Source organism: Myotis myotis, unplaced genomic scaffold (assembly GCF_014108235.1).
Source record: "Myotis myotis isolate mMyoMyo1 unplaced genomic scaffold, mMyoMyo1.p scaffold_m19_p_5, whole genome shotgun sequence".
In the NCBI taxonomy this organism is placed as follows: domain Eukaryota; kingdom Metazoa; phylum Chordata; class Mammalia; order Chiroptera; family Vespertilionidae; genus Myotis; species Myotis myotis.
The window spans coordinates 18493733-18518233 of NW_023416357.1; the positions used below are offsets into that span (position 1 = coordinate 18493733).

At 35.3% G+C, this 24501-nt stretch overlaps 1 protein-coding gene across 1 annotated transcript in view; it reads right to left on the reverse strand.

Moving 5' to 3' along the window:
- CDH18 (cadherin 18) overlaps positions 1-24501 on the reverse strand; it is a 344495-nt gene that overhangs the window by 152920 nt on the left and 167074 nt on the right. The window contains exons 3-4 of the mRNA XM_036309477.1: positions 20363-20657; positions 3930-4049 (exon numbers count right to left, since the gene is read on the reverse strand). Coding sequence (XP_036165370.1) covers positions 3930-4049; positions 20363-20657 — 415 coding nt within the window. The remainder of the gene's footprint in view (positions 1-3929; positions 4050-20362; positions 20658-24501) is intronic.

Sequence of the window (24501 nt, forward strand, 5' to 3'; positions counted from 1 at the left end):
TACTATAATATTGAAATTAAAACATCAACATGTGGGCATACATTTCACACAATGAATTATTTTGCTTAAAGACAAGAGCAAAAAAAATTTAAGAGCCAAAATAATTTCATAGAGCAGTATGTGAGCAGAGCCTATTTTAAGTTATAAATAATATTTTTGTTTAATGAAGTACTTAATTAACCTACAAATATGTATAACCAACTGCAATATTTATTTAAAGATTGTGTTACAGATACATTTGCTGCACTAATGCACAAATTACAGCAGAGTACAGCCCTAGTCAAATCTTGTTCTCAGAATCCTGCTGTAACCAAAGCATATACACGCACACACCCAACATGTGCAAACATTCAGATAGACATTTAGACACACATACACACACAGAATTAGCATTTGCTTTCTAACAAGTTAAAACAGCGGATAGAAAATTTTCAAAATACATATAGGACATTTATACCATTAATTATTATTTTAAGTAACTGTAACGTTTTTAAAAAATAAACATTTGGCTATGTATAGGATGGTTAATGGGCTAAAGCAGTGATTTTTTTTACCTTTTTCACCTCCTGGCCTACAAAAACTAATTACTAAAATTCTGTGGCACACCAAAACATATATTTTTTCCTGATCTGACAAAAAATAGGTATAGTTTTGATTCATTCACACTAGGCGGCTATTGTTGTGTTGGCTGTTGTCAGTTTTCTATTGGACAATCTTAGGGAAAAGAGGTCAGAGTCCCTTATTAAATAGTCAGGTATTGCATGTTTTAAAAATTTTTACAGACGGCACACTGGTTGAAAATCACTGGGCTAAAGTCCATGTGTGTGTTTGCATATTTATGCATGTGTGTGCCTGCATGTAAGTGTGTGTGTGTGTGTGTGTGTGTGTGTGTGTGTGCAATACTAACCAAGGTAATTGAAACACAGTCTTCTTGTTTCCTTCCTTTAGGGTGATGCATATTTAAAGTGAGAAATATATCTTTTTCATATGTAAAACAACCATGATTATTGGGAAAATAGAACAAAAGGAGCAACAATAATATCAAATAATGAGATGTCTTAAGATTTTCTATCACTACAATGGCAATACTATTACAACATAGAAATAATCAAATCTATGTCAAACACCTTAAATTTACAGTGTTATAGTGTAAATATATTTTAATAAAAATATGTTCAACTAATTCCAAACCTCCCTACCAGATTAAAAATGTTTATTCATATGTATACATATTTTTGTCCCAAAATTCTGATTGCCAGATAAATAAATATTTTATTTCTAAATATTTAGTAATATCATGGTACTAAAAACTTGTATATCACATTCATTTTAGGTAATATTACATTACTTATTTTTATAATCTCCTAATTTCTATTTTTACTTAATTTAATTACATAATTTATTCTATAATTAAAATGCATATATAATATATGGATACACTGAGTGGCCAGATTATTATGACCACCTGACATTCGTAGGCAAATTAGCCATACACTGCATCATATGGGATATGGAAGCCGAAGAACTGTTCCAACACCTTTGCTGTCTGCAGTTACCAAGATAAAATGTCTCCAATTCGTACAGGAACACAAGGATTGGACAGTCGAGCATTGGAAAAAAGTCATGTGGTCCGATGAATCACATTTCCAGTTGCATCATGCAGATGACAGAGTGAGAATTTGGTGGAAACAGCATGAAAGCATGCACCCCATATGCATGAGTACAACCCTTCAAGCTGGTGGGGGCAGTGTTATGCTTTGGGGCATGTTTTCCTGGCATGATTTGGGCCCTTTAATTCATGTGGAACAATGTCTGAATAGCACAACATACCTAAGTATCTTTGCTGATTAAGTTCATCCTATCATGTTGATGGCATATCCCAATGGGGATAGCTTCTTCCAATAAGACAATGCACTATGCCATGGTGCTCATATTGTGCAGGAGTGGTTTCAAGAACATGAGGGAGACTTTACCTTGCTTAGGTGGCCCCCACAATCACCAGATCTCCATCCAATTGAGCATTTGTGGGACGAAGTTAAAAGAGCCATCAGGCAGCTGGTTCCACAACCATCAAATCTCACAGAACTGGACAGTGCTATTCATCAGGCATGGTGTCAGATTCCTTGCATCACCTTTCAACATCTCGTGGAGTCAATGTCAAGAAGAATCGCTGCAGTATTGAAGGCAAAAGGTGGCCCAACGAAGTATTGATGGGGTGGTCATAATAATCTGGCCACTCAGTGTATATATGTGTGTATATTTTTCATTTACATAAACATATCCACATATATTCTTCATTATTTTATTCATAAGTTTTGAGAATTACGGGGCTAACCAGTATGCCTGATATCTATTCTTCACTTCTGTGTTGGAGCATAACAAGGACGAGAGAACAAGTAACTTAGTTGAATCTCTGTAAATACGATGGTGATAATACTCTTAGCAATCTAATGGTATTAATCATTGAAAGTGTTATTGTCTATAATATCTCTTCAGTTAGATGTACCTCATTGTCTAAGATAACGATAAACAAACCTGGAGTCTACAGACTTGTGGAGCAAGGTTCCAGAAAAATTATTTTGTTTATTATGTATATGAATATAAGGGGGTAGTTAGGACCAAAGGTGCCTCTCTGCACTAGTTCTGTGGTATTGCCCTTTGCTTGAAGACCCCACTTGTTAACCTTACTCAGAAGGCATCAAATGTGACTTAGGAACATCCTGGATCTCTCTCCTCACTTCATCTATGTCTCATGATTATGTATATCTTTGAAATTATTAGTAAATTTGAGACTTATTGGTACTGTACAGCTGGCTAGATTAAAAAATGAGTTTTATATTTAGCCAAGTTTTTATTAACAAATTGTCAATGAGGCCAGAGCTTTCAGTGGTTTTTAGATTATGCTGTTGTAACATAACCCTATAATGTATTATTTAATATCCTTCACTTCCATTTTGGCATCACATCAAATGATATAATAGCATATGATTGTTTTGGCCAGAAAAATAGAGAGGAAAAAGGGCAGATTCATGTTTTCCTGAAAAAAAATGTTGATATGTATTTGGATTTATTCTCAGTTAATTTCTCATAATTAAAACAATATTTAAGGGCTGAAAATTATTTCTCATTAGGAAAAAATGGCAGTTCAATACAATTCTCCAATGTAATATACAACAACTTGTGTGACAAATTTAAATAAAATATAAAATAATAAAACTAAGTCATTTACCTTCTTTTGCAAAGAATTAAAACTAATATGTAAATAAAACATACAATAAACTTGAAAATCTCATTTCCCATAATGCCCCATGTTTGTTTTAAGGAAAAGTATTTCACTAAGTGTTTCAGGAATAAGCTAATATTAGGAGCTTTTACTGGTGTAGGTATGAATATTGGATGATCAAAGTCCTGAGGAAAGCTGTTAATTTATCTTTAATTATTCAATCACATTGTTTTATAAAAGTGAGGTCATTTTCAAGTGTGCTACAATAACAATGTCAGATATAGAAGAGTACACAGAAATACAGCTGACTCGTGATCAATGCAAGGGTTAGAGGTGCTGATCCCCCCTGCAAACACTATAAACATATGTGATAACTCTTGACTCCCTCAAAACTTAACTGCTAATAGCCTTCTGTTGACCAGAAGTCTTACTGATAATATAAACAGTTGATTGTCACATATTTTGTATGTTACATGTATTATATTCTGTATTCTTATATGAAGTATGCTAGAGACAAGAAAGTGTCATTAAGAAAGTGAGAAATTAAATACATTTATAGTACTGTATGTAATCATTGGAAAAAACACACACACATCTAAGTGAACCAGCATAATTCCAACTCATGTTGTTCAATGGTCAATTAGTAAAACACTGTTTTCTTTCCTGTACATGCACCTGCACACAAGTTATAGAGAAATGCACTAACCTGTTTTCGGGTCTACGGAGAAGTAGGGCTGTCCCTGGAGAATGCTGTAAACCACCCGGGCACTGTTTCCATAGGTAGGGTCATCTGCGTCGGTAGCTGTCACCTGCAGAACAGAGGTACCTGTGCATTCAGGAAAACAAATTTTAGTATGTTATGACATTCAGCATGTGAGTAACTTATACACAGAAGGAGTTATATTGCGATATCTATAGAGAACCATAATGGATTTGTCCCACTAAATTTAATTCTTGGATTTATAGGACAAACCTATTCCTTACTTTCTTTGCCTGAGTCCAAAATAGAATATGATATGACTCTCTATGCTAATAAGACTCACATAATTAGGTTTGGGTTGGGTTGATGTTTAAAAGTCAAATCGGTGTTAATTGTGGGGCAAAGTCAAAGTTGTGATGAGAGTGTATATTGCCTGCTACATGACTGTTCAGAAAACCAGGGGTGGAATGGTTTGGGAAGGTGATTGAGTTGACAAATTATTATTAATACCATCAAAACAGCCCATTCAAATCATTTCCGTCATTCATGATCTTTTTATTTCATACACGGACAGTTAATGAGACTCCTAACGGGTTCCCATGGTTCAGTTAGCATTCTTTTAGTCTCTTTTACACAGTACCAATATAATTATCTTAACACAATGGGTATCAGAATTTTCCTACCACACTAACTTTTTGGTGATTAAAATGCATTTTAAAGTAATTTATAAGCTTTAAAATATATCGTGGTACTAATTTTTTGGATCTATTATGCTAGTTTCTTTATGTTTACACCTTTTAAACATTATTTGAATGGTTAGGCAAATCAATCTAATATCCAGTTATTCCCAAATAAAACTGATCTAAGTGTAACATGACAACCATCTATTAAGGGCAATACAACTTCACTGTAGAATTAGTGGTTAAGAGCTCTCATTTATTTATAACATGTATTTGATGAGTCATCTACAAGTGCAGACTTGATATTTAATTTGCCACACTAGAAAAGTCTACCTACTAGCCCAGGTTTTATATCAAACAAAAATATTTTCACAACCAAGTAAGCCTCTATAAAATTTTGCATTCATTTTGGTACTTGACTATGGAAGTACTGACAATTGTCAGTCTTTAATTTTAGTAATTACTTCAAATATGTAGGTATGACACACCTATTATGAGTCTAAATTCCAACAGAACTTTAAACAAAGCTTGTCCTTTGCCTACAAGGGATCCTAGAGAACTTAAAAGCATTCGTATGAGAAGTGCAACTGAAAATTCTTATCAGCAGACCAAAAATGTATGACTTTTAGTAATACGCTATGATTCTGGGATAAATAGTATTGTTACATTGATATTCTAAGCAGAGATATAATTAGTAATTAGGCATACCCAGAAAAGGAGGACTGACTGTGTTATTTCTAAAAGAAATCTCTAATTATGGGTAATAAAAATACAATTGCAACACCAAATGCTGGTGAGAATGCTGAGAAACTAGGTCACCCTTATACTGCTGGAAATGTAAGTTTAGCAGATTCTTGTAAAACTGAACATACATTTACCATATAACCCAGCAAGTTGTACTCTTGGGCATTCATATTAAAGTAATAAAAATATATGTTCACATAAAAACCTGTTTACAAATATTCATAGTTACATCATTCATAGTAGCTCGCAGATTAACACAACCCAGATAGCCTTCAATGGGGCAATGATTAAACAAACTATGGTACATTCATACTATCAAAAACTACTTAGCAATAAAAATAAACAGACTATTGATATTTGTGACAACTGAAATGAATCTTCAGAGAATTATACCCAGTGAAAAAAGCCAGAGATGGGACCTTGGAAACTGAGGGGTTTAATTCCACAGAAATAAAACTTTCAAGAATACCTCATCCTCCCGTGGAGGCCTCCGGAAATTCTTATTTCAGCAGCACCCAGGAAACCCACTTCTACAGGCAGCCATGGGGACACAGAGGACATCCACTAATAATATCATTTTATAGTTTTGCAATATGTTACCATTGGGAAAAAACTGTGTAAAGGATATAGGCATAAGGAATCTCTCCATATCATTTCTCATGACTGCATGTGAATCTATGATCTCAAAATTAAAAGTAAAATAAAAGTATTTTTGCCTCAGTACTAGTCCATTCTTAGAAAGCCTTATTTCTGTGTACCATGAATTTTCAGATTCTAGCACTACATGTTCTGGCTTTATTATACTTACCAGAGCTAATCATATGTAAACTATCTCTCCTACTACTAAGTATGATTAGTACTATTATAGAATATTAATGACACATGCTCCAATATTCATCTCTCCAACTTGTTTAGAGAATTTCAGTAGGTAGATATTTACAGAGAAATGTTGATTTAGGAGACATTTTCATTGGTACCTCACTGAAACTAATTAAAATCTGTAGTAATTTCCCTGGTCAAGCTATAACAGTGGAAAACTATTATAAAATATTACCAGTCAAATCTTTGACCTGATAGGAAAAATGCTAATAATACCTGGCTTATAGAGATGACTAAGATTCAAAAAAGAGAAAACAGGATAGAATGTTGTAAAATAATGGCCATTAAGAAGCCACACTTACACAATCCCAAGCTATTGAAACTTGCTCTGGTTTTGCAATAGTGATTTAAGTCTAAATCGTTTTTTAACATCTTAAAATAGTCCCCAAGCAACCATTCATGGAGAAAGCTGAGAAAAAGAAACAGTACAAGATCACACCTCATTGATGGCGATGGGCTGGATCACCGCATGAAGGACAAAGCGTGCTCTGCTTGGCTTGAGGTGTCTATAAAACCCAACCTTGTTAAGTGAAAGCTGAGAAGCAGAATGCAGTGACAAATGGACGAAAGAACAAGGTAGGAAAGGAGATAGAAAAGAAAGAAAGGTAGACTGGAGGTATTGGCTGAGTGATGGTTAAAGTAGAAGAGTTAAGTAAACAGCAGGAAAGGGCTTTAGGGGAAGAAAAGAAAATATGATAGCCCTCTACTCGGGTCACAAACTACAGTCCTTAACACATCTCTGTGCTGCAGACCACACGGGTACCGGGCGGTTCTATTTGTGTGTGAAACAAGGAACAGCAAATTGTCTCTCTCACTGTACTTTGGTGGCATCTGAAGGTATCAGGCTGCCACTTTGAGTAACGGATAGCTGGCTGAAGGGAGCAGAGGTATATGCATAGCACAGAGCAAGGCAAAGTCAGCTTGCCCCAGGAGACAGCAGCAGGAGAGATAAACAAGAGGGATGGAAAATAAATCTCTTACTCAGGTGTTCAAGGATATCTTACCAAAGAGAATTAATAAGGAAGTTTCAGGCCAAACGAAAATTACCTACACTCTAATTAATTTAAAGTTCAGATGGGAAAATTATAAGAACCACTGGTGCTTTGGGATGTATTTAAATTAGAAAAAAAATGCTTTCTTTTTCATTTAAAACATATAAGTAATCAAAAATTAAGAATGCTTAAAGTATGTGCTATGAGTTGGACTATTTCCCCTGGAATTTTATATGTTGGAGTTTTAAATTCCAGTACAATGACCTGGAAATAAGGTCACTGTCGATGTAATTGGTTTAGATGAGATCATTCTGGAATAGAGTGGGCCCCTAATCCAACAGGACTGGTGTCCTTATAGAAATGGGAAATTCGAACACACACACACACACACACACGGTGAAGTATATATGAACATGGAGGCAGAGCTTGGGGTGATACTTCCACAAGCCAAGGGAAGTCAAGCATGTCCAGCAAACCACTAGAAGCCAGCGGAGAGGCTTGGAACATATCCTTCCCCAGTGATTTAGGAGGGAGCACGGCCTGCTCTCACCTGGACCTCAGACTTCTAGCTTCAGGAACAGTGACACAATAAACTTCTGCTGTTTTAGCCACCCACTTGGTAGTACTTTGGTACAGCGGTCCTAGCAAACTAACACTGTGTGTGACAATTGCAGTGGGAAGAATCACATTTATTCTCAGAATTCACGGTTGTTCCTTTAACAGATTCTGAGCAAGAGTCTGAGGTTACAAGTCAAGGAAAAATGAGGCATAATTTCCTGTACTATTTGATACCAGATACACCATAAATGAGGTGAAATTAAAAGTTACTCTCACAAGAGAAAAATTAAAGTAAGCAAAAAATAATGATTTTTTTTTAAATTTTTATTTATTTATTTATTTATTTTTATTTCAGAGAGGAAGGGAGAGGGAGAGATAGATGGATGGATGGATAGATAGATAGATAGATAGAAACATCAATGATGAGAGAGAATCATTGATTGGATGACTTCTAAACACCCCACACTGGGGATTCAGCCCACAACCCAGGCATGTGCCCTTGGCCAGAATTGAACCCAGGACCCTTCAATCTGCAGGCTGACTCTCTATCCACTGAGCCAAACCACCTAAGGCAATAGTATTTGATTTTTTAAAACATTAGACACTATTTGTAATATAGCCTGTTGGCACTTTTAAATAAATTAATGAGTTATGTTGGTCATTTTAATGAATTTTTATAAAAGTTTAATGAAAAAAATCATCAATATTTATTTATATATCTATGTCTATGTAAAATGTCCTATATTGGACCATTCATTTATTCATGCTTTGTGCCCTAATTGCATAAATAGTAGAAAAGAAATAATTATTATCCTCTCCTGTGCTAGATTTGCAAATGAAAATATATAAAGTGATAACTATAAGATCATTATTCCACCAGAATATTAAAATAATAATTCCATTTTTTATGAATATTATTATATGGATTTGGTCAAGAGATACTAAATCAACAGTCCCTTCCCTACATATTTAGTTTTCATTAAAAAAAACCAAACAAACGTAAAAGTGCTACATGTTTCTTAACTTTCACAACAGTTTCCATTACAAACAATATAGAAGCATTGCATTTCAAAGTTTCATTAGTTACTTAGTGTGCAATCTTTTTTGGTAAATATTTTCTATGGTGCACTCTTAACTGTTCCCATGCTACGGATCAGCGTCCCTCAGCTGATGTCTTATACAAATCTGAAAATGATTTAAGTACATAAAAAAGCTTTCAAGATATCTTTTCTACAAAAAACTGAAACCCTGTTTCCTTTGCGGATTGCCCTGTGTCATTCCTTTGATTCAGTGTCTTTTTGTACTACAGCTTTATAAATTGCACACATTTTATAAAGTTACATGCCAATGAGAAGCAGAAAGAGTGGACTTTCTTGAACGTCTCTGAAGACCAATTTGAAATATTTAATAAGCCATTTTAATACCAAGCAAATATTCTCTGAGATCGCAAATCGTTATGCATGACTTGTCAGGGTTCACAGCTTTGATAAAATCTCAAGTGACTCAATGTGGGGCCAGAAAATTGGGTAAAAATAAGCTGAGGACTTAGGAAGCCTGTGAGTACCTCTCCAAAGAAATCTCTTAAGGCCTAATTCTCAGAAGATTATCCCAGAGGAAGTGAAAAAGCAATAGTCATCAAGCTATAGTTTAAATGTCATTCTACACAGGAGGGCTGTAATTTCACCAAAGAGAGCGGTAGCACAGGGTTCTAGTCATCGTGCCATTCTATAATGCTTTGAGTATTCACCCAAGAATCATTTGATTAAAGAAAAATACTTTTCAACAACACTTATGAAACAACTAGGCACCAAAACAAAAGTTACTCTTCTATTTTAAATCTTGGCTAGTGTTAATCTCTGTGTATCTTCAATTATATCCTTTTATTTTTTATAAGAATACCTAATGCTAAATTCCATATTACTCAAGTAAATTTTATATTATATTTCTTGAATAAAAAACAATTAAAAAATTAAATGTATTGAATGGCAATGATAAGGAAAGCCCTCTGCTCTATGCCATTTATTTGAATGAGATTAACCTATTGAAAAAATTACATTTCAAACCATTTTACAGATGTAGGCACGGAGGTTTCAAAGGTTCTACAGTTGACAGTTGTAAAAGGCAGCATTCGAGCTTGGGCCTGTCTATTATGCTCTATGCCATTCTTTCTCATACACTCTTTTGTTCCACTCATTCATGATTTGTTGAATCCTATTTAATAGTCACATTATCTCCTGCCTTTTTCTTGTTTTCTCCCTTGGCAGTACGTCAGGGCAGTCCAGATGCATCTGCATGGGAGAGTTCATTGCACATCTAATTTTTAGAATGGAATTTGGGAAGCATATACTCTAATGCAGTGATTTGTGAATTGGGTTCAACTTATGGTGAAACTATTTATTCCATTAAAGTAATTTATGTTATAAATTAATCAGTTATTTTGGGGAGTCCCAAATCAGCTCTACTTTCATAAAAGTTAGTGGAGAAACTTCGGAATCAGAAGTATCATAAAATATAACCTGGTAGATCAATCAACCATTAAACAAAAGTGTCATTAAAATATATGTATTCTTCTAGGAGTTTTAGTTTCAGGTCTTACACCCAACTCTCTAATCCACTTTGAGTTTATTTTTGTGTGTGGTATAAGATAGGGGTCCAGTGTTATTGTTTTGCATATGGCTGTCCGATTTTCCCAGCACCATTTGACAAAGAGACTATTCTTTCCCCACTATATATTCTTGGCTCTTTGTCAGCGATTACCTGAGTAGATATACACATAGGTTTATTTCTGGTCTCTCTTAGCATGTCCCATTGACCTACGTATTTGTTTTAATGCTGATACCATACTGTTTTTATTAACATAGCTATGTAATATAGTTTGCAATCTGGAAATGTGATGTCTCCATCTTTGTTACTTCTTAAGATTTCTTCCACTTTGGGTCTTTAGGGGTTCCATACAAATTTTATATTGATTTTTCTACTTCTTTGGGAAAATGCCGCTGGGATATTGATAGGAATTAGCCTGAATCTACAGATTGCTTTGGGTAGTATAGACAGTTCACCAATATTATTTCTCCTAATCCATGAGCATGAAATATCTTTCCATTTGTGTGTATTTTCATTTTCTTGCAGACATGTATTATAGTTTTCATTGTGCAGATTTTTGCCTCCTTGATTAGATTTATTCCTAAGTATTTTGTAGTTCTTAATGGATTTGTAAGTGAGATTGTTTTCCTAATTTGTTTTTCTGACAGTCTGCTGTAAATGATTTTTTGAGCCGCTAAGTTGTACTTTGGTTTGTTACACAATAGCTAACTGACATAGACAAAAAGATGTAGGATAGAAAACGAGAAGAAAAAAGTATGAACCTTAGACATTTTTGTACAACTTATGATTTATCAGTTGTCTTGTGTTAGGACTCAAATGCACTCTAAGTTACCATGTACAAGTACAGAAATGGCCTCATTTGGAAGATTATGCCCCAGGGTAGTGATTTAAAAACGTCTACTAGAATCTTGGAAGAGATCCAGGGTGAAGCTCCCTGGATGTTTGGGCAGAACTAAATCAGTCCCCCTACAAACAGTGCAATAAAGTAAGCACAGCTGGTGTCCCTACTTGTTGCTGTGCAACACAGAACACAGCTGCAAACAGAAATGAGCCTGTGGGTGTGAGATCGGAGAGGGGAACAAAGACGACAGGAAAATGATTAGGGATGTTTCAGTACATCTCCAAATAATGAACCTCGCAGAACTTAAGGTTCACATAGTAGAAATTTTACTATATGAAATTTATATCTTTTTTTATGTATCCCAAACTAAGTTCCAGTAATTAATGGAAGTTAAAGTTTTTAAATAATGCATGCAATTTTCATATAAAGTAATATGTTGATCTCTCTAGTAAATTAAAAACATTATTTATATCATATGTTATCATTTCTAAAGAGCTTTTACATAATGTTCAATTATAGGTATATTTATTAATATACAGAAGAGAACAGGTAGAGATTTATATATTTTCTTATAAATATGCTTCAGTGAAAAACAAAGAAGATATGACATTTATTTTCAGGCAAATTGGATTGTGATTTGGTATGGTTTCCTTTGAAACAACTTTAGATATAAAGCATTTTTAAAAAATTTAAAGTGACTGCAATGCAACCATATTTAAATTTATACTAAACACTCCTGATTCCTGGTGAAAGCAAGACTATTGTTGCAGAAATCTAGGTATATGTACATACAAATAGAAGGGAACTTTTTAAATAATAATATGTCCTTGGAACATCACTAAATGTGTTAAGACATATACCACCCTTTTCATCTGAGAATGGGATACTGCTGGCATATACAACTTCATTCCTTCTGTCTTCATTCCTAAACTGCCACACAGGAGCTTAAATGCTGACTCCAAAAGCAGGAATAATTTTAACTCATGGTAATGTTCCTCTTTGCTCCATATGACAACATTATTGACTTTTCAATTCCTAGTCTCATTTCTGAAAAATTAGACATTTAGTAAAATTATGTAAAACCAAATTTAAAAAGCATTTCTATAGAATAATTTATAGAAGATAGTAAAGTCATCACAGTTGGGACGATCATGGACTGTATGTCACAGGAGAAAATGTCAAATGTGCATCAGTACAATGTGGGCCAGTCTCTTTGTGGTCTACGCAGATTACACTGGCCCTTCATATCATCACACTGTCATTCTGTCCATACTAGTATATGTTCACTTTGTTTAATCTGTTTCCATCCTAGCCAATAAAGAGGTAATATGCAAACTGACCATCACTCCAATACACAAGATGACTGCCCCCATGTGGTCAAAGATGGCCATCACAAGATGGCCCACAGGGGAGAGCCGTTGTGGGTGATCAGGCCTGCATGGTAGGGGCAGTTAGGGGCAATCAGGCCAGCAGGGAGCAGTTAGGTGTTGATCAGGCTGGCAGGAGAGTGGTTAGGAGGTGATCAGGTTGGCAGGGGAGTGGTTAGGGGGTGATCAGGCTGGCAGGCAGAAGCAGTTAGGGGCAATCAGGCAGGCTGGCAGGCAAGTGGTTGGGAGCCAGAAGTCCTGGATTGTGAGAGGGATGTCCAACTGCCCATTTAGGCAAAATCCCACTGGGCAGTTGGACATCCCTTGAAGGGTCCAAGATTCGAGAGGGTGCAGGCTGGACTGAGGAACACACACGTGCGCGTGCACTTGCACGCGCACACACACTCACACACACACACACACACACACACACACACACCATGCATGAATTCCATGCACTGGGCCTCTAGTTTCTAGATAAGTAATGAAAAAAGCAATACGACAGCCAATAGCTTGCTAGACACTGACCGTGATTCAAATGATCCTTTTCTCAATTAATGTTTTAAAAAGGTAAATGTAATTATTTTTAAATAAGAGCTGTGCCATTAAAGTAGCCATGTGACTGTTCTTTCAGCACAGAAAACTTATGCAAATGTTTTTGCTGCTATTGTCATCACATTGTGCATTTGAATGTGGCAATTCATATTTCAACATAAAAAATACTTACCTGGGCAGACAGGATGGTTTTTGTTCATAAAATATATAACATGAACATTCTAACATTATGGCATTCTTTTTGTAAGTGACTATAAATGTGAAAAATACCATATTCTTCAATTCATGATTCTACTGCAAAATGTTTTCCTTCTTTTCTCTTGTATGTTCCCTAGGACAGATGTTCTCAACTGAGAGCAGTTTTGCCCCCCAGAGAGCATTTGGCAATGCCTGAACACATCATGATATGGCAGCGGTGGGAAGGATGCTATGGCCATTTAGTGGGCAGAGACCAGGGATGCTGCTAAAATCCTACAATGCACAAGCCAGCTCCCAAGACAAAGAATAATCCAGTCCAAAGTGTCTGGATGAAAAAACCCGGTCCTCAGGGATATGATTCCCTAGATAGTGGTTGAAATTACATGATGTAAATCAGAGAGATAAAGAAAAACTTTATTAAAACATGCATTGAAAACCACTACAGTTTATTTTCTATCTTTCTTTATTAAACCATCCAGAATCCCAGAGACTTTGTCTGCTTATATTACCCACTGACAAGAAATATGTAAGCACATTAGGCTTTTTCCCTGGCAGTACAGCGCACAGCAATTACTTGGAGGGCTCCATGACCATTACTTAGCACTACAGATACACAAGAAATAATAATCTGATAAAAAACTGTGCACCCTGAGAGTCTCCGGTGCTATCTTCTCTGTATTCTCATAGCATATTTTGCTAAGCTATGAAGGGAATTCATCATTTGCATGATGATCCTGCTTATCCACCTTTAAATACACCACACACACACACACACACACACACACACACACACACACACACACTCCCTTCAACTCACAGGGGAGGGAGGAGTATTTCTCATCATTGTATTCTCTAGGAGAAATGCCCTTTTTTTCTAGTCCAACTGACAAACCCCTATTTATTATGTTAGATTCACAGAGGACGTCTTCTCTTATCTGCCAGCTAGACTCTGCTCACTCTAGAGTTCCCCTATATTTTGCTTATCAAACACTACATTAAAATTTTCTGTTTTTATGTCTGCAAGCTGCTCAAACTTAGGGTCATTGTTTAATTTACCATTTTACTACTGGCCACTATCAACATTTCTCAGTAGATTACATGCTTTCAATCTTTCTCCCTCTCTCCAGAGAGAACTGGAGAGATATAAGGAGAGAAAACAACGACGACAACAACATTTTTTTTTAAATTACTAGCTAATTCAAGACTCAGTTAATGAGATTATGATAAGCACAGTGATTTCATAAAGCACCATATACTGGGGAAAATTTTGTTGTCACCTATCTATACTGTTGGCCTTTATTAGTATTAAAAACTGACATTTTTAAATTAAGTATTCATGTCAACCACACATATTCTGCAATACACACTTATTTTCTCAAACTGAAGGCTATTCCAAATGCATTTCTGAAAACTCTTTTCTTACAAAAATAATAGAGATCTCTGTGTTTCAGCATATACATACAAATCCATTTATTTTAAGGTTGCATGGGGTATCTGTGTATGTTTGAAGAAGCATTTATTTGAAAACTTCCTTATCCGTACTTTAAGCATGTTTCCAATTTTGGAATATTATGAATGATACTGCAGTGGGCACTCTTTTTACCATATCCATTTGGGTGTACCTATAGAGTAGTTATCTATGATAGAGATTTTCCAACAAATTAGTATGTTTGTTTTTAAATATTAATATACATTGCCAAATTCCTATCAAAACCTAAGGGAATTTACTCTTCTACTAATAGCTCTGTACATTAACAATTCTGTGATTATCAAACCTGCATAATTGGTAGGTAAACATTAGTATCTCCTTCTCCTTTGTGGTTTCTTAAATTACTAGTAAAATTTGAGATTTTGGAGGGGATAATTACAGTGTGTTTATTTTTTCTATGAATCTCCTTGAATATAATTTCTGCCATTTTAATTTGAGTGATTATATATATATATATATATATATATATATATATATATATATCCCCATATAGAAGTTGGTGGGATTATAAATTGTTACAGCCAGTATGGAAAACAATGAGGAATTTCCTCAAAAAATAAAATAATAAAGCTACCTTATGATCTTGCAATCCCCACCATAGTCTGTTTGACTCAGTGGGTAGAGCATCGGCCTGCGATTGAAGGGTCCCAGGTTCTATTCTGGTCAAGGGCATATACCTCAGTTGCAGGTTCCTGGCCCTGGTCAGGGGCTTGTGAGAGGAAACCAATTGATGTGTCTCTCTCACATCAGTGTTTCTCTTGGTCTCTCCCTCTCCATTCCACTCTCTCGAAACACGAATGGAAAAAATGTCCTCAGGTGAGGATTTTAAAAAACAAATAAATAAGTGATCCAGCAATCCTACTTTGGGATATTTATCAGAAGACTATAAAAACCCTAGTTCAGAAAGATACATGTACCCTTTGTTAATTGTAGCTTACTTACATAGCCTGGATATGGAAACAATCTAAGCGCCCATCAATAGATGATTGGATAAAGAAGATATGATATATAAATACAATGAACTACTACTCATTCTTAAAGAGATAAAATATTGCCATTTGTGACAACAGAGATGGATATTGAGGGTATTATGCTAAGTGAAATGTCAGATGGAACTGGCCAAAAAAATGTATGATTTCACACATACATATGTGGAATCGAAAACAAACAAAAACATAAACTAAGAAAACAAAATTAGAACAAACTCATAGATACAGACAACAGAACGATGGTAACGAGAGGGTTATGGGAGTGGTTGGAAGGGGGAAATATATGATGATGAATGGAAACTAGATTTTGCTGGTGATACAGATACCAAATTATAATGTTGGACACCTGAAACTTATATAATGTTATTAACCAATGGCACCTCAATAAACAACAGACAAAGAAACAGAAAGGCCCTTAAGTAATAAAAATTAGTCCTCTGTCTGCCATCCATGATGTTTACACATATGTATTTATCTTTTATCGTATTAGCTTTAGTATTCTTATGTGACATCTGTATTTTCAAATGCTAATTCACTTAAATTCATGTCATTTCTTATTGGTTATTGGATTCATAGCTTATATTAAAGTATTTTATCAGCAGTGTTTGTTTTGTTGTTTAGTGGTTATGTCTTTATTAGCAGATTGAAAGTTTCTGTTTTTATTGCTTAATCATTTACTTTGCTCTTTTAAAAATATTTTCATTGATTTCAGAGAGAAAGGAAGATGGAGGAAGAGATAGAAACATTAATGATGAGAGAGAATCATTGTTCAGTTGTCTCCTGCATGCCTCATACTGGGGTTCTAGCCCACAACCCAGGCATGTGCCATGATGGGATATCAAACCGTGACTTCCTGGTTCATAGGTCAATGCTCAGCCCGTGATCCACACAGGCCAGGCTACTTTGTTCTTAAGCATGGAGAAAAATACACTCTTTCACACTGTCCCAATATCTTGAGCATGCTTGGTCCTCCATCTGAACTCCACTCCTTAGCTGAGTTAATGAGGCTACTTTCTACTCCAGAAAATGGCCCTGGACTACTCCACACCATCCATGTTACAAAGGTTTCTCAGCTTTGGGTAAAAATGCCTACCTAGAACTGGTCCATTATCTTTATCCACACTATGCCTAATGTACATAATTTTAAGATTTTCAGATGATTTCTTTTCAAAAGCATGTACTTGTTGGAGTCCTTAGGGATTCGATTCTAGAATAAATAAATGGCTATTCCCATTCTTCTAGGCAATTATGAAGAATTTTTCTTTTCATAGTATTTGGCCATCCCCAAATCCTATCTTTTAAACAAAAGGAACATTATAATAACATCCAATCTAATCTACTGGGTCAAAAATAAGACCCCCCACTGCTGGTTTAGTAAACATATGGCTTCTGGAACACCTACTATTTTGTTGTAATGACTCAAAAAATATATTGATCCAGATTTTAGTACTTTTTAGTACTATGTTAAAAAAAGGAAACTCAAAAGGTAAAGCTCTGCCTAGCTTAGAAATATTTTCCAATTGCACTTCTCACTAAACATGCAATCTTGGGCAAATTACTTAATTCTATATATCTGTTTCATCCTCTGTAAAACAAAGATCATTTTAATGCTGCCTTCATGATTATTTAAGCATGAAATTATTGCAAACAGCATGCCAAGCCTGACACATGCTAAGTGCTCAATAAATATTCCCTGGAGCTATTTCAGTGGTCATTATCACAACTGCTGTGGCAACTTGTAGTCACAGACTCTGACAAAACTAACTTGCTTTGTGGGGATCAATTTTAGATTTTCTGTAGAACTCCAAGTCTAAATGCAAAATGTTCAATCTCCTTTTATCCACTGATCAGAACTTGTACAGATGGAATTGATTCCACAGTTGATGGCAAGCAAGATTTAGGTCTCTGAAAACTCTTAGCAACACCACAGCCAGAAAGAAACATTGCTCTCATAGCAAAATGAACTAGCATCCTAATTACACAGTGAAAGGAGAAAGGTGTGAGGACTTCCTGTATTATTTGCAAACCAAAGCACCTCATGGAAAATGGCATGGCTGTTTCTTATCTGCTGCGGAAACCTCGCTCCCTGTTCCTTTAGATTCAGTATTAGGTCCTACTTTTTGCTTATTAGGTCCATGTAGAAACCTAGAAGTTGGCCAAGTGCCAATTCAGGTTCAATGTACCTTCATGTATCTGAGATTGAATGGAAGAGCTTAAATAGAAAGAGGTTTATTTTCAGAAGAAAGGTTTGGGGATGGGCAGGCCAGGACTGGAGCATCTGTTCCAGGCCCTTTTCTCTCTCTGCTCCATCTCACTTAGCAAGGCCTTTGCTCCTGTGGTTGTTAGCAGCTGCTGCAGTTCCACACCACATCTGCATTATAGGCAGCAAGAAAGGAACATGGCAGTGGTGACATATGTGTGCCAGCTACGGCTTTTAGTCCACGGACTTACATCTTTCCTGGAAGCTCCCTCTTTGGACTCCAATTACATCGTGCCAGCTAGAATTAAGTCACATGGCCACTCCTAGATGAAAAGGAGTGATGGGAGATGAACATTTGACTCTGCAAAGTGCCACCCTGAACAAAACTGAGTTCTGTTAGTAACACAGAAGGTAAGGCTGAGTATTAGATCACTGACAGTGCCTGTGTGAAGGGAATAAGAATGGTCCTATTATTTGTAACAAGTGCCATATTTCTGCGTAGATGCGTATTCAGCAAGGCTGGCAGAACACGGACTGCCTTAAATCAACAGATGCCGGGTCTATTACCAGGACTACACCACCATCCTCACATTAATCCCCCCTACCTCTGGCCTCGTTTCCTGAAAGCCCTTACAGTGGAGGTTGGCAAACTTTTCTGTCTTTTACAACACAGGAAGAGTTTTAGGCTCTGTGAGTCAGTCTTGACTGCAACTACTCAACTCTGCCGCAGCAGTACCCAGACTACCGCAGGCACAGCATAGATGAATGGCTATGACTGTGTTCCAGTAAAACATTACTTCCAAAATCAAATGGCAGGCTGGCTTTGTCTCCCTGCCATTGTTTGCTGGTCCTGATCTACAGAATTGCTAGCTTTTTATTTCTAAAACTAGAGGCCTAGTCCACAAAATTCGTGCAAGAATAGGCCTTCCTTCCTCCGGGTCCCAGCACTGGCTTTCCTCTGGCAACCAGGACCTGGGCTTCCCTCATAGCCCCGGCTTCATCCGGAAGGTCATCTGGAAGGACATCCGGTCCAATTAGCATATTATGCTTTTATTAATATGGATTAGAGTTGATGTATCACCTATTCTTAGGCTCCCAATGTAATGTGAGTTTCTCCTTCCACTTTCACATGACCTTCCATACATTCATATTCTAATGCCTCTAATGTACACACATGGAAAATAATCTTTATTCAAATCATATATTTTAAATCTAAGCTTTAAGTCTCAGGAATGATCAAAATTATTATTATTATTATAGATGAACTTTAATTACATTTGGGAAATTAATCACATGAGATAAAGATAAAATAAAATAGTTGGACAACAGACATCTGTGAGTGGTGGGGAAATTGCCAGATCATCAGGTGACTGGAGACCTAGACTATAAGTTATTAACTGCTGTGTAAGCTTTGCATTCAGAAGAAGCTGGAGTTGATTTTTTTTTTTTTGGCCCATTTCTAGACATGAGAATTTAGACAAGTTACTTAAGTACTGTATGCCATTTTGTACATTATTATTATAATTTTTTACCCCCTCCACCAACTCCAGGCTTTCCCCACACTACTGTCTTTATCCATAGGTTATGCATATATGTTCCTGTCCCCTCCCACACACCACCCCCACTGAGATCTGTTATTCTGTTCCATGCATCATACCTCTCGATCTATTTTGTTTGTCAGCTAACTTTGTTCATTAGATTCCACAACTAAGTGCAATCATGTAATATTTGTCTTTCTTTAACTGGCTTATGTCACTCATACATTTTAAAAGTGGTATTCAAAATACTTCACAGGGTTATTGTATATTTAAAAATGTATGTTATATAAATGTTTAAGAGTGTGTGTAAAGTTTTACTGATTAATGTAGCTATTATTTGTACTATCAATACTATTTTAATTGGTTCATAAACTATAAGCTTAAAAGACATATCAAAAGACTTATGATGTTATATTGTCTTTTCTTTTCTATGCAAATTGTCGCTTTGAATGTGTTGCTATGTTCTTAACAATATACTAGAAAAATTTACATGGCCAGAAAAACCTGTCAGTTAATCAAGAATTGCTATTTTTTCCAAGTTATGATAGTGTTTTCCTCAGATCAAACCATTACTTACATATACAGTATACTCAGAAGTTTAATTTTACTAAATATAATAATAACTAGAACCAATATTCCTTAATACTTTAGGCCACGGGAAAGTATTACGCTATTTTAGAACTTCTTCAAATTTCTACACACACACTCGTACACACACACACACACACATTAAAACATGTGTTCAAAATATATTTGTAGATCCTCAAAAATATATTAAGTCAAAGTATAAAATGATTTTTCTTACCCATATCTGACATTTCAGGCACGGTAACGATATATGGTCCATCTGTGAACTTTGGAGCATTGTCATTGATGTCTTGCACTTTGATGATGAACTCGGACTCGGGTTCAAGAGGCTTGTTTGTCCGTCTGTCAATAGCCTGGGCATGGAGCACATAGTGGGTCTTCTGCTCTCTGTCCAGGCTTTTCGTTGAGTGGATGTCACCTGTGGTATCATCAATGATAAATATGGTCCCAGCACCTTCTCCAGTAAGGATGTACTTGACAGACCCATCACCTTTGTCAGAATTGGAGTGCAGCTATAAGATACAAATGGAATAATTTAACATACAATTATATTCCAACCTTACTTGCTATTCTCTGATACCTACCTATCAGTGATTTAATACTTACTTTGAATATGAATTCTTCCCATAGTGTCTTGTGAGTTACTACAATCATTTATTTTTCTGACATTTTGCTCCACATGCAATTAATACGGATATTTTCCAAGATGTGTAAAAGACATCCACTGATTGATTTAAGAGAAATTAATAATACTTATAAAATAAAAACAATAACCTTTGCTGTTACTCTACCAAATAAATATTTTACTACCTACATAGAATAGGGAAAATAAATGACCAGCAAATCCCTGGGAAGAATACTGTTTCCATACTTGTAGAAAAATGTTGTATTGTATTTTATTTTGTTTTAATTTGTCTGACATTGTATTTTATAGTTAAAACTCGGTAAAATATGTTAGAAAATTTCAGATTAAAGTTATTAAAATTACCACAAGAGATACATGTTTGTCACAGAGACAATAATTTTAAATTATATATATATTTCTAGATAAATTATTCAATTTGAATGATAAAAACTTCATGGTAGAATGTTTTCTCTCTTTCAAAATTATAAAATTTCACTCAAAATTTAAACAGTATTAAAGATTTAACCAATAAGTAGGCCCCAATTTTAATTAATTGAGGTGTACTCCTTAAGCCTCACTTATTAAAATTAAAATGACAGAATATTCTTTGAGCAGATATTAATTAGAAAAGTAATATTTCAGGAGAAAGGAAGTTTTCAATAAGACTGACAAATAGCATTAAGACAATTTTACCCTACATTTTGTCACTCACATATTAGTAATAGTTTTTAAATTGTGTATAGTTCATATTTAATATTCTATTATAACTCATAATATCAAAGCTCAGTTAAAAATTTCAGAGAATGCCACCGCTATATTTTTGGCTGGGAACAACTTCAGTATTTTATCAAATCACAACCATGTATTTAAAGAGTTGTTTCTCCCTCGAGATCGGAACAGTTATCCTTTATCTGAAACCTTTTGGTCACATAACCTCCACTACTTACCTTTTGTTCATTTCTGACACTTGGGGACATTGAAAAATATAACCTGTTCACATAGCATTTTGGTTTCCTGCCACAGTAAAGTGAAAATATTCAAGGTTTATTTTAAAGTCTCTGAACTTTTAGATGACTTTTTAAAAAAGATACAATGTAGAAAAAAGGCTATACAGCATGAGGAAAGGAGGGTTTTTTAGGGAAATGAAGTCAACTGAAACAAATTATAGAACATCAGGAATAATTTTACTGCTTTTTTGAAAATAAGACATAACTAGGGACAAACTTCTGATGAGAAGCACTCAGCAAGATTGAACAAATAAAATTATTTCATAACTGCTTTTATAAAAAGAATTAAAACTACGTTAGAAAAATATGAGACATAGTTTTCAAAGAGTCACACTTCATTAGTCAATTAACTACTAAGAGAAGAATGCAGAATGAGTTGCATGAAGACAGTTATGTGCATGTATAAAACTGTACTTGTTTCTCTATGTCTCTTGACATCATTTTAGCACCTAGAAGAAAAGATCAATTATTTCATCAACAGGCAGCCTATTTCATATTCTCTGACTTGGCATCAGTTTCTGACTAGAAAATAGCAAAGTAAAGCAACAAATTCACTGCACAAATATTTTTAGAACCTTTTCTGAAATATTCTTGTTAATAAATTAAATAAGAGGTGAGATAGCAATATTAGCTATTGTTATGATATATATATGTGTATATATATATATATATATATATATATATATATATATATATATAAATTATAAGCCTGTGTAAAACAAAAATAAGTAATTAAACATGCTTTTGGGGAAAAGTGGTATGCCTTTTATCAACTAATTTCATAAAGAAATAACAATGGTTACAATTGATTTATCTTCAGGATATATTTGTGTGCTCTTCTATGTTTTTTAGTGAAGTTGACATGATATGATTTAGTTTTGGATTAAAAGTTGATATAATAAAATCATAATAATAAAAGGGTAATATGCAAATTGATCCTAACAGTGGAACGACCAGAATGACTACTCGACCATTCACTATAAGGTGCACTGAGCAACTCTTGGTCCCTTCCCCTCATCCCGCCGGCAGGCTCCCATTGCCTGATGGTGAATGGGAAACCAGGGGTGGGTGGCGGGGGATATGGGTGGTGACAGGCCAAAGCCCCACCAGTCACCCCACAGACAGAGGGTGGCCTGTGGCGGGGGCAGGGCCGGCAAACAGGCAGGAATGGCCGACCTCTTGGTCCCTCCCCCCGGCCAGCAGGCTCCAATCGCCCCATGGCAAATGGAGAACTGGGGTGGTTGGCAGCGGGGGGCAGGGCCAGCTGCTGGCAGCCAGGGAAGATGACCCTGATTGCAGGCCAGGCCTAGGGACAGTACCCATGCACAAATTTCGTGCACCAGCCCTCTAGTATATTTATATTTAAAAGAGAAAGGGCTTACCTATGGTGACCAGCAACAGTAGTTAAAATAAATGGTTAAGTTGTCAATCCAAAGTGTTAAAAATATTATATACTCTACGCTTTATATACATCTGGTAGGTAATTCTAATACAAATTAGAATTCTAATAAGAGGAAAATTCTAGTAATTTATATGCTTTAGCCTTTAAGATTTGGATCTGTTTCCATAAAGTTTTTAGAATAAATAAACCACTTAGTTGAAATGTTTCAGAAATTATGTCTAATTTGAAAATATATGTGAATTGTAATTTAAAAGTATTTATATTGTTGCCTAACATAGTAAAAGCTACATTAAAATACTATAAAATGTATTTGGAATATAGTAGGTGTTGTTAATACTCATTTTAAGTATTTATATAATCAGTTAAGTGATTTTTAGATGATCATTTTATGAATGGATTATTTAAACTCTCAGCTGGTCTGGTTAAATCTTGAAATAATTAAATTCATGTAACACCAATGGGAAACCACCACGGGAACATTTAGTCAATTGATTAATAGTTCATATGAGTATGATAATAACCATTTGTGAAGCAACAAAGTGATGTACTCTCAAGATTACCTCGTCTCTACCATACCTGTTCTCAAATATTCAGTTCTTTTTGCAACACACAGTCTGCAACATAGGTAAAGCCTGAGAAAAACACTGGCTAGTATATTGTCTTGTTTGTCTTAATAAGTGGATTTTAAGATCCTGGAAAAGCACACGTTCTGTATTAGATTTTGTAAGGCAAGAAATTATGACTAAAAGTGAATGAATAAATTCATTCATTCATTCATTCATTCATTCATTCATTCAGTGAGTGAGCAATAGTGGCGATAGTACAGGTAAAAATTTTAAAACATGCAGAGAAAGCTTTTACACACAGGTAATCAGGAAATACAGATAATCAGACACAAATCTTTAAGTTGGACAGCCATGAGACACCAAATGAAAGGGATTAGAAGGAAGGCATGAGAAGTAGAATTATTCTGTGTACACACAGGGTACTGATTTACTAACCAGTAAAATATTACATTGTAAGTCTAACTAGCTACTACATTATTTGAGAAATTTTCATTATTTTTACATTGAATTATGGGAAAATATTTAAAAGATAAAGCTGATTTTTAGTCATATATAATGAGTCCTTTTTAGCAGTCAATTTTGAAGAGCTAGTGAGAAAGCAGTAGCAGAATCTGATCATAGCACACAGTGGTGGGAATATACTCTTAGAGTCCTGAGATTTTGCAACATGAGTGATATTTTTGTGCTGAAGGACAGATGTTATACTGCTCAAAAGCAAGACTAGGTAATCCTTGTGTATCTGATCACATATTAACA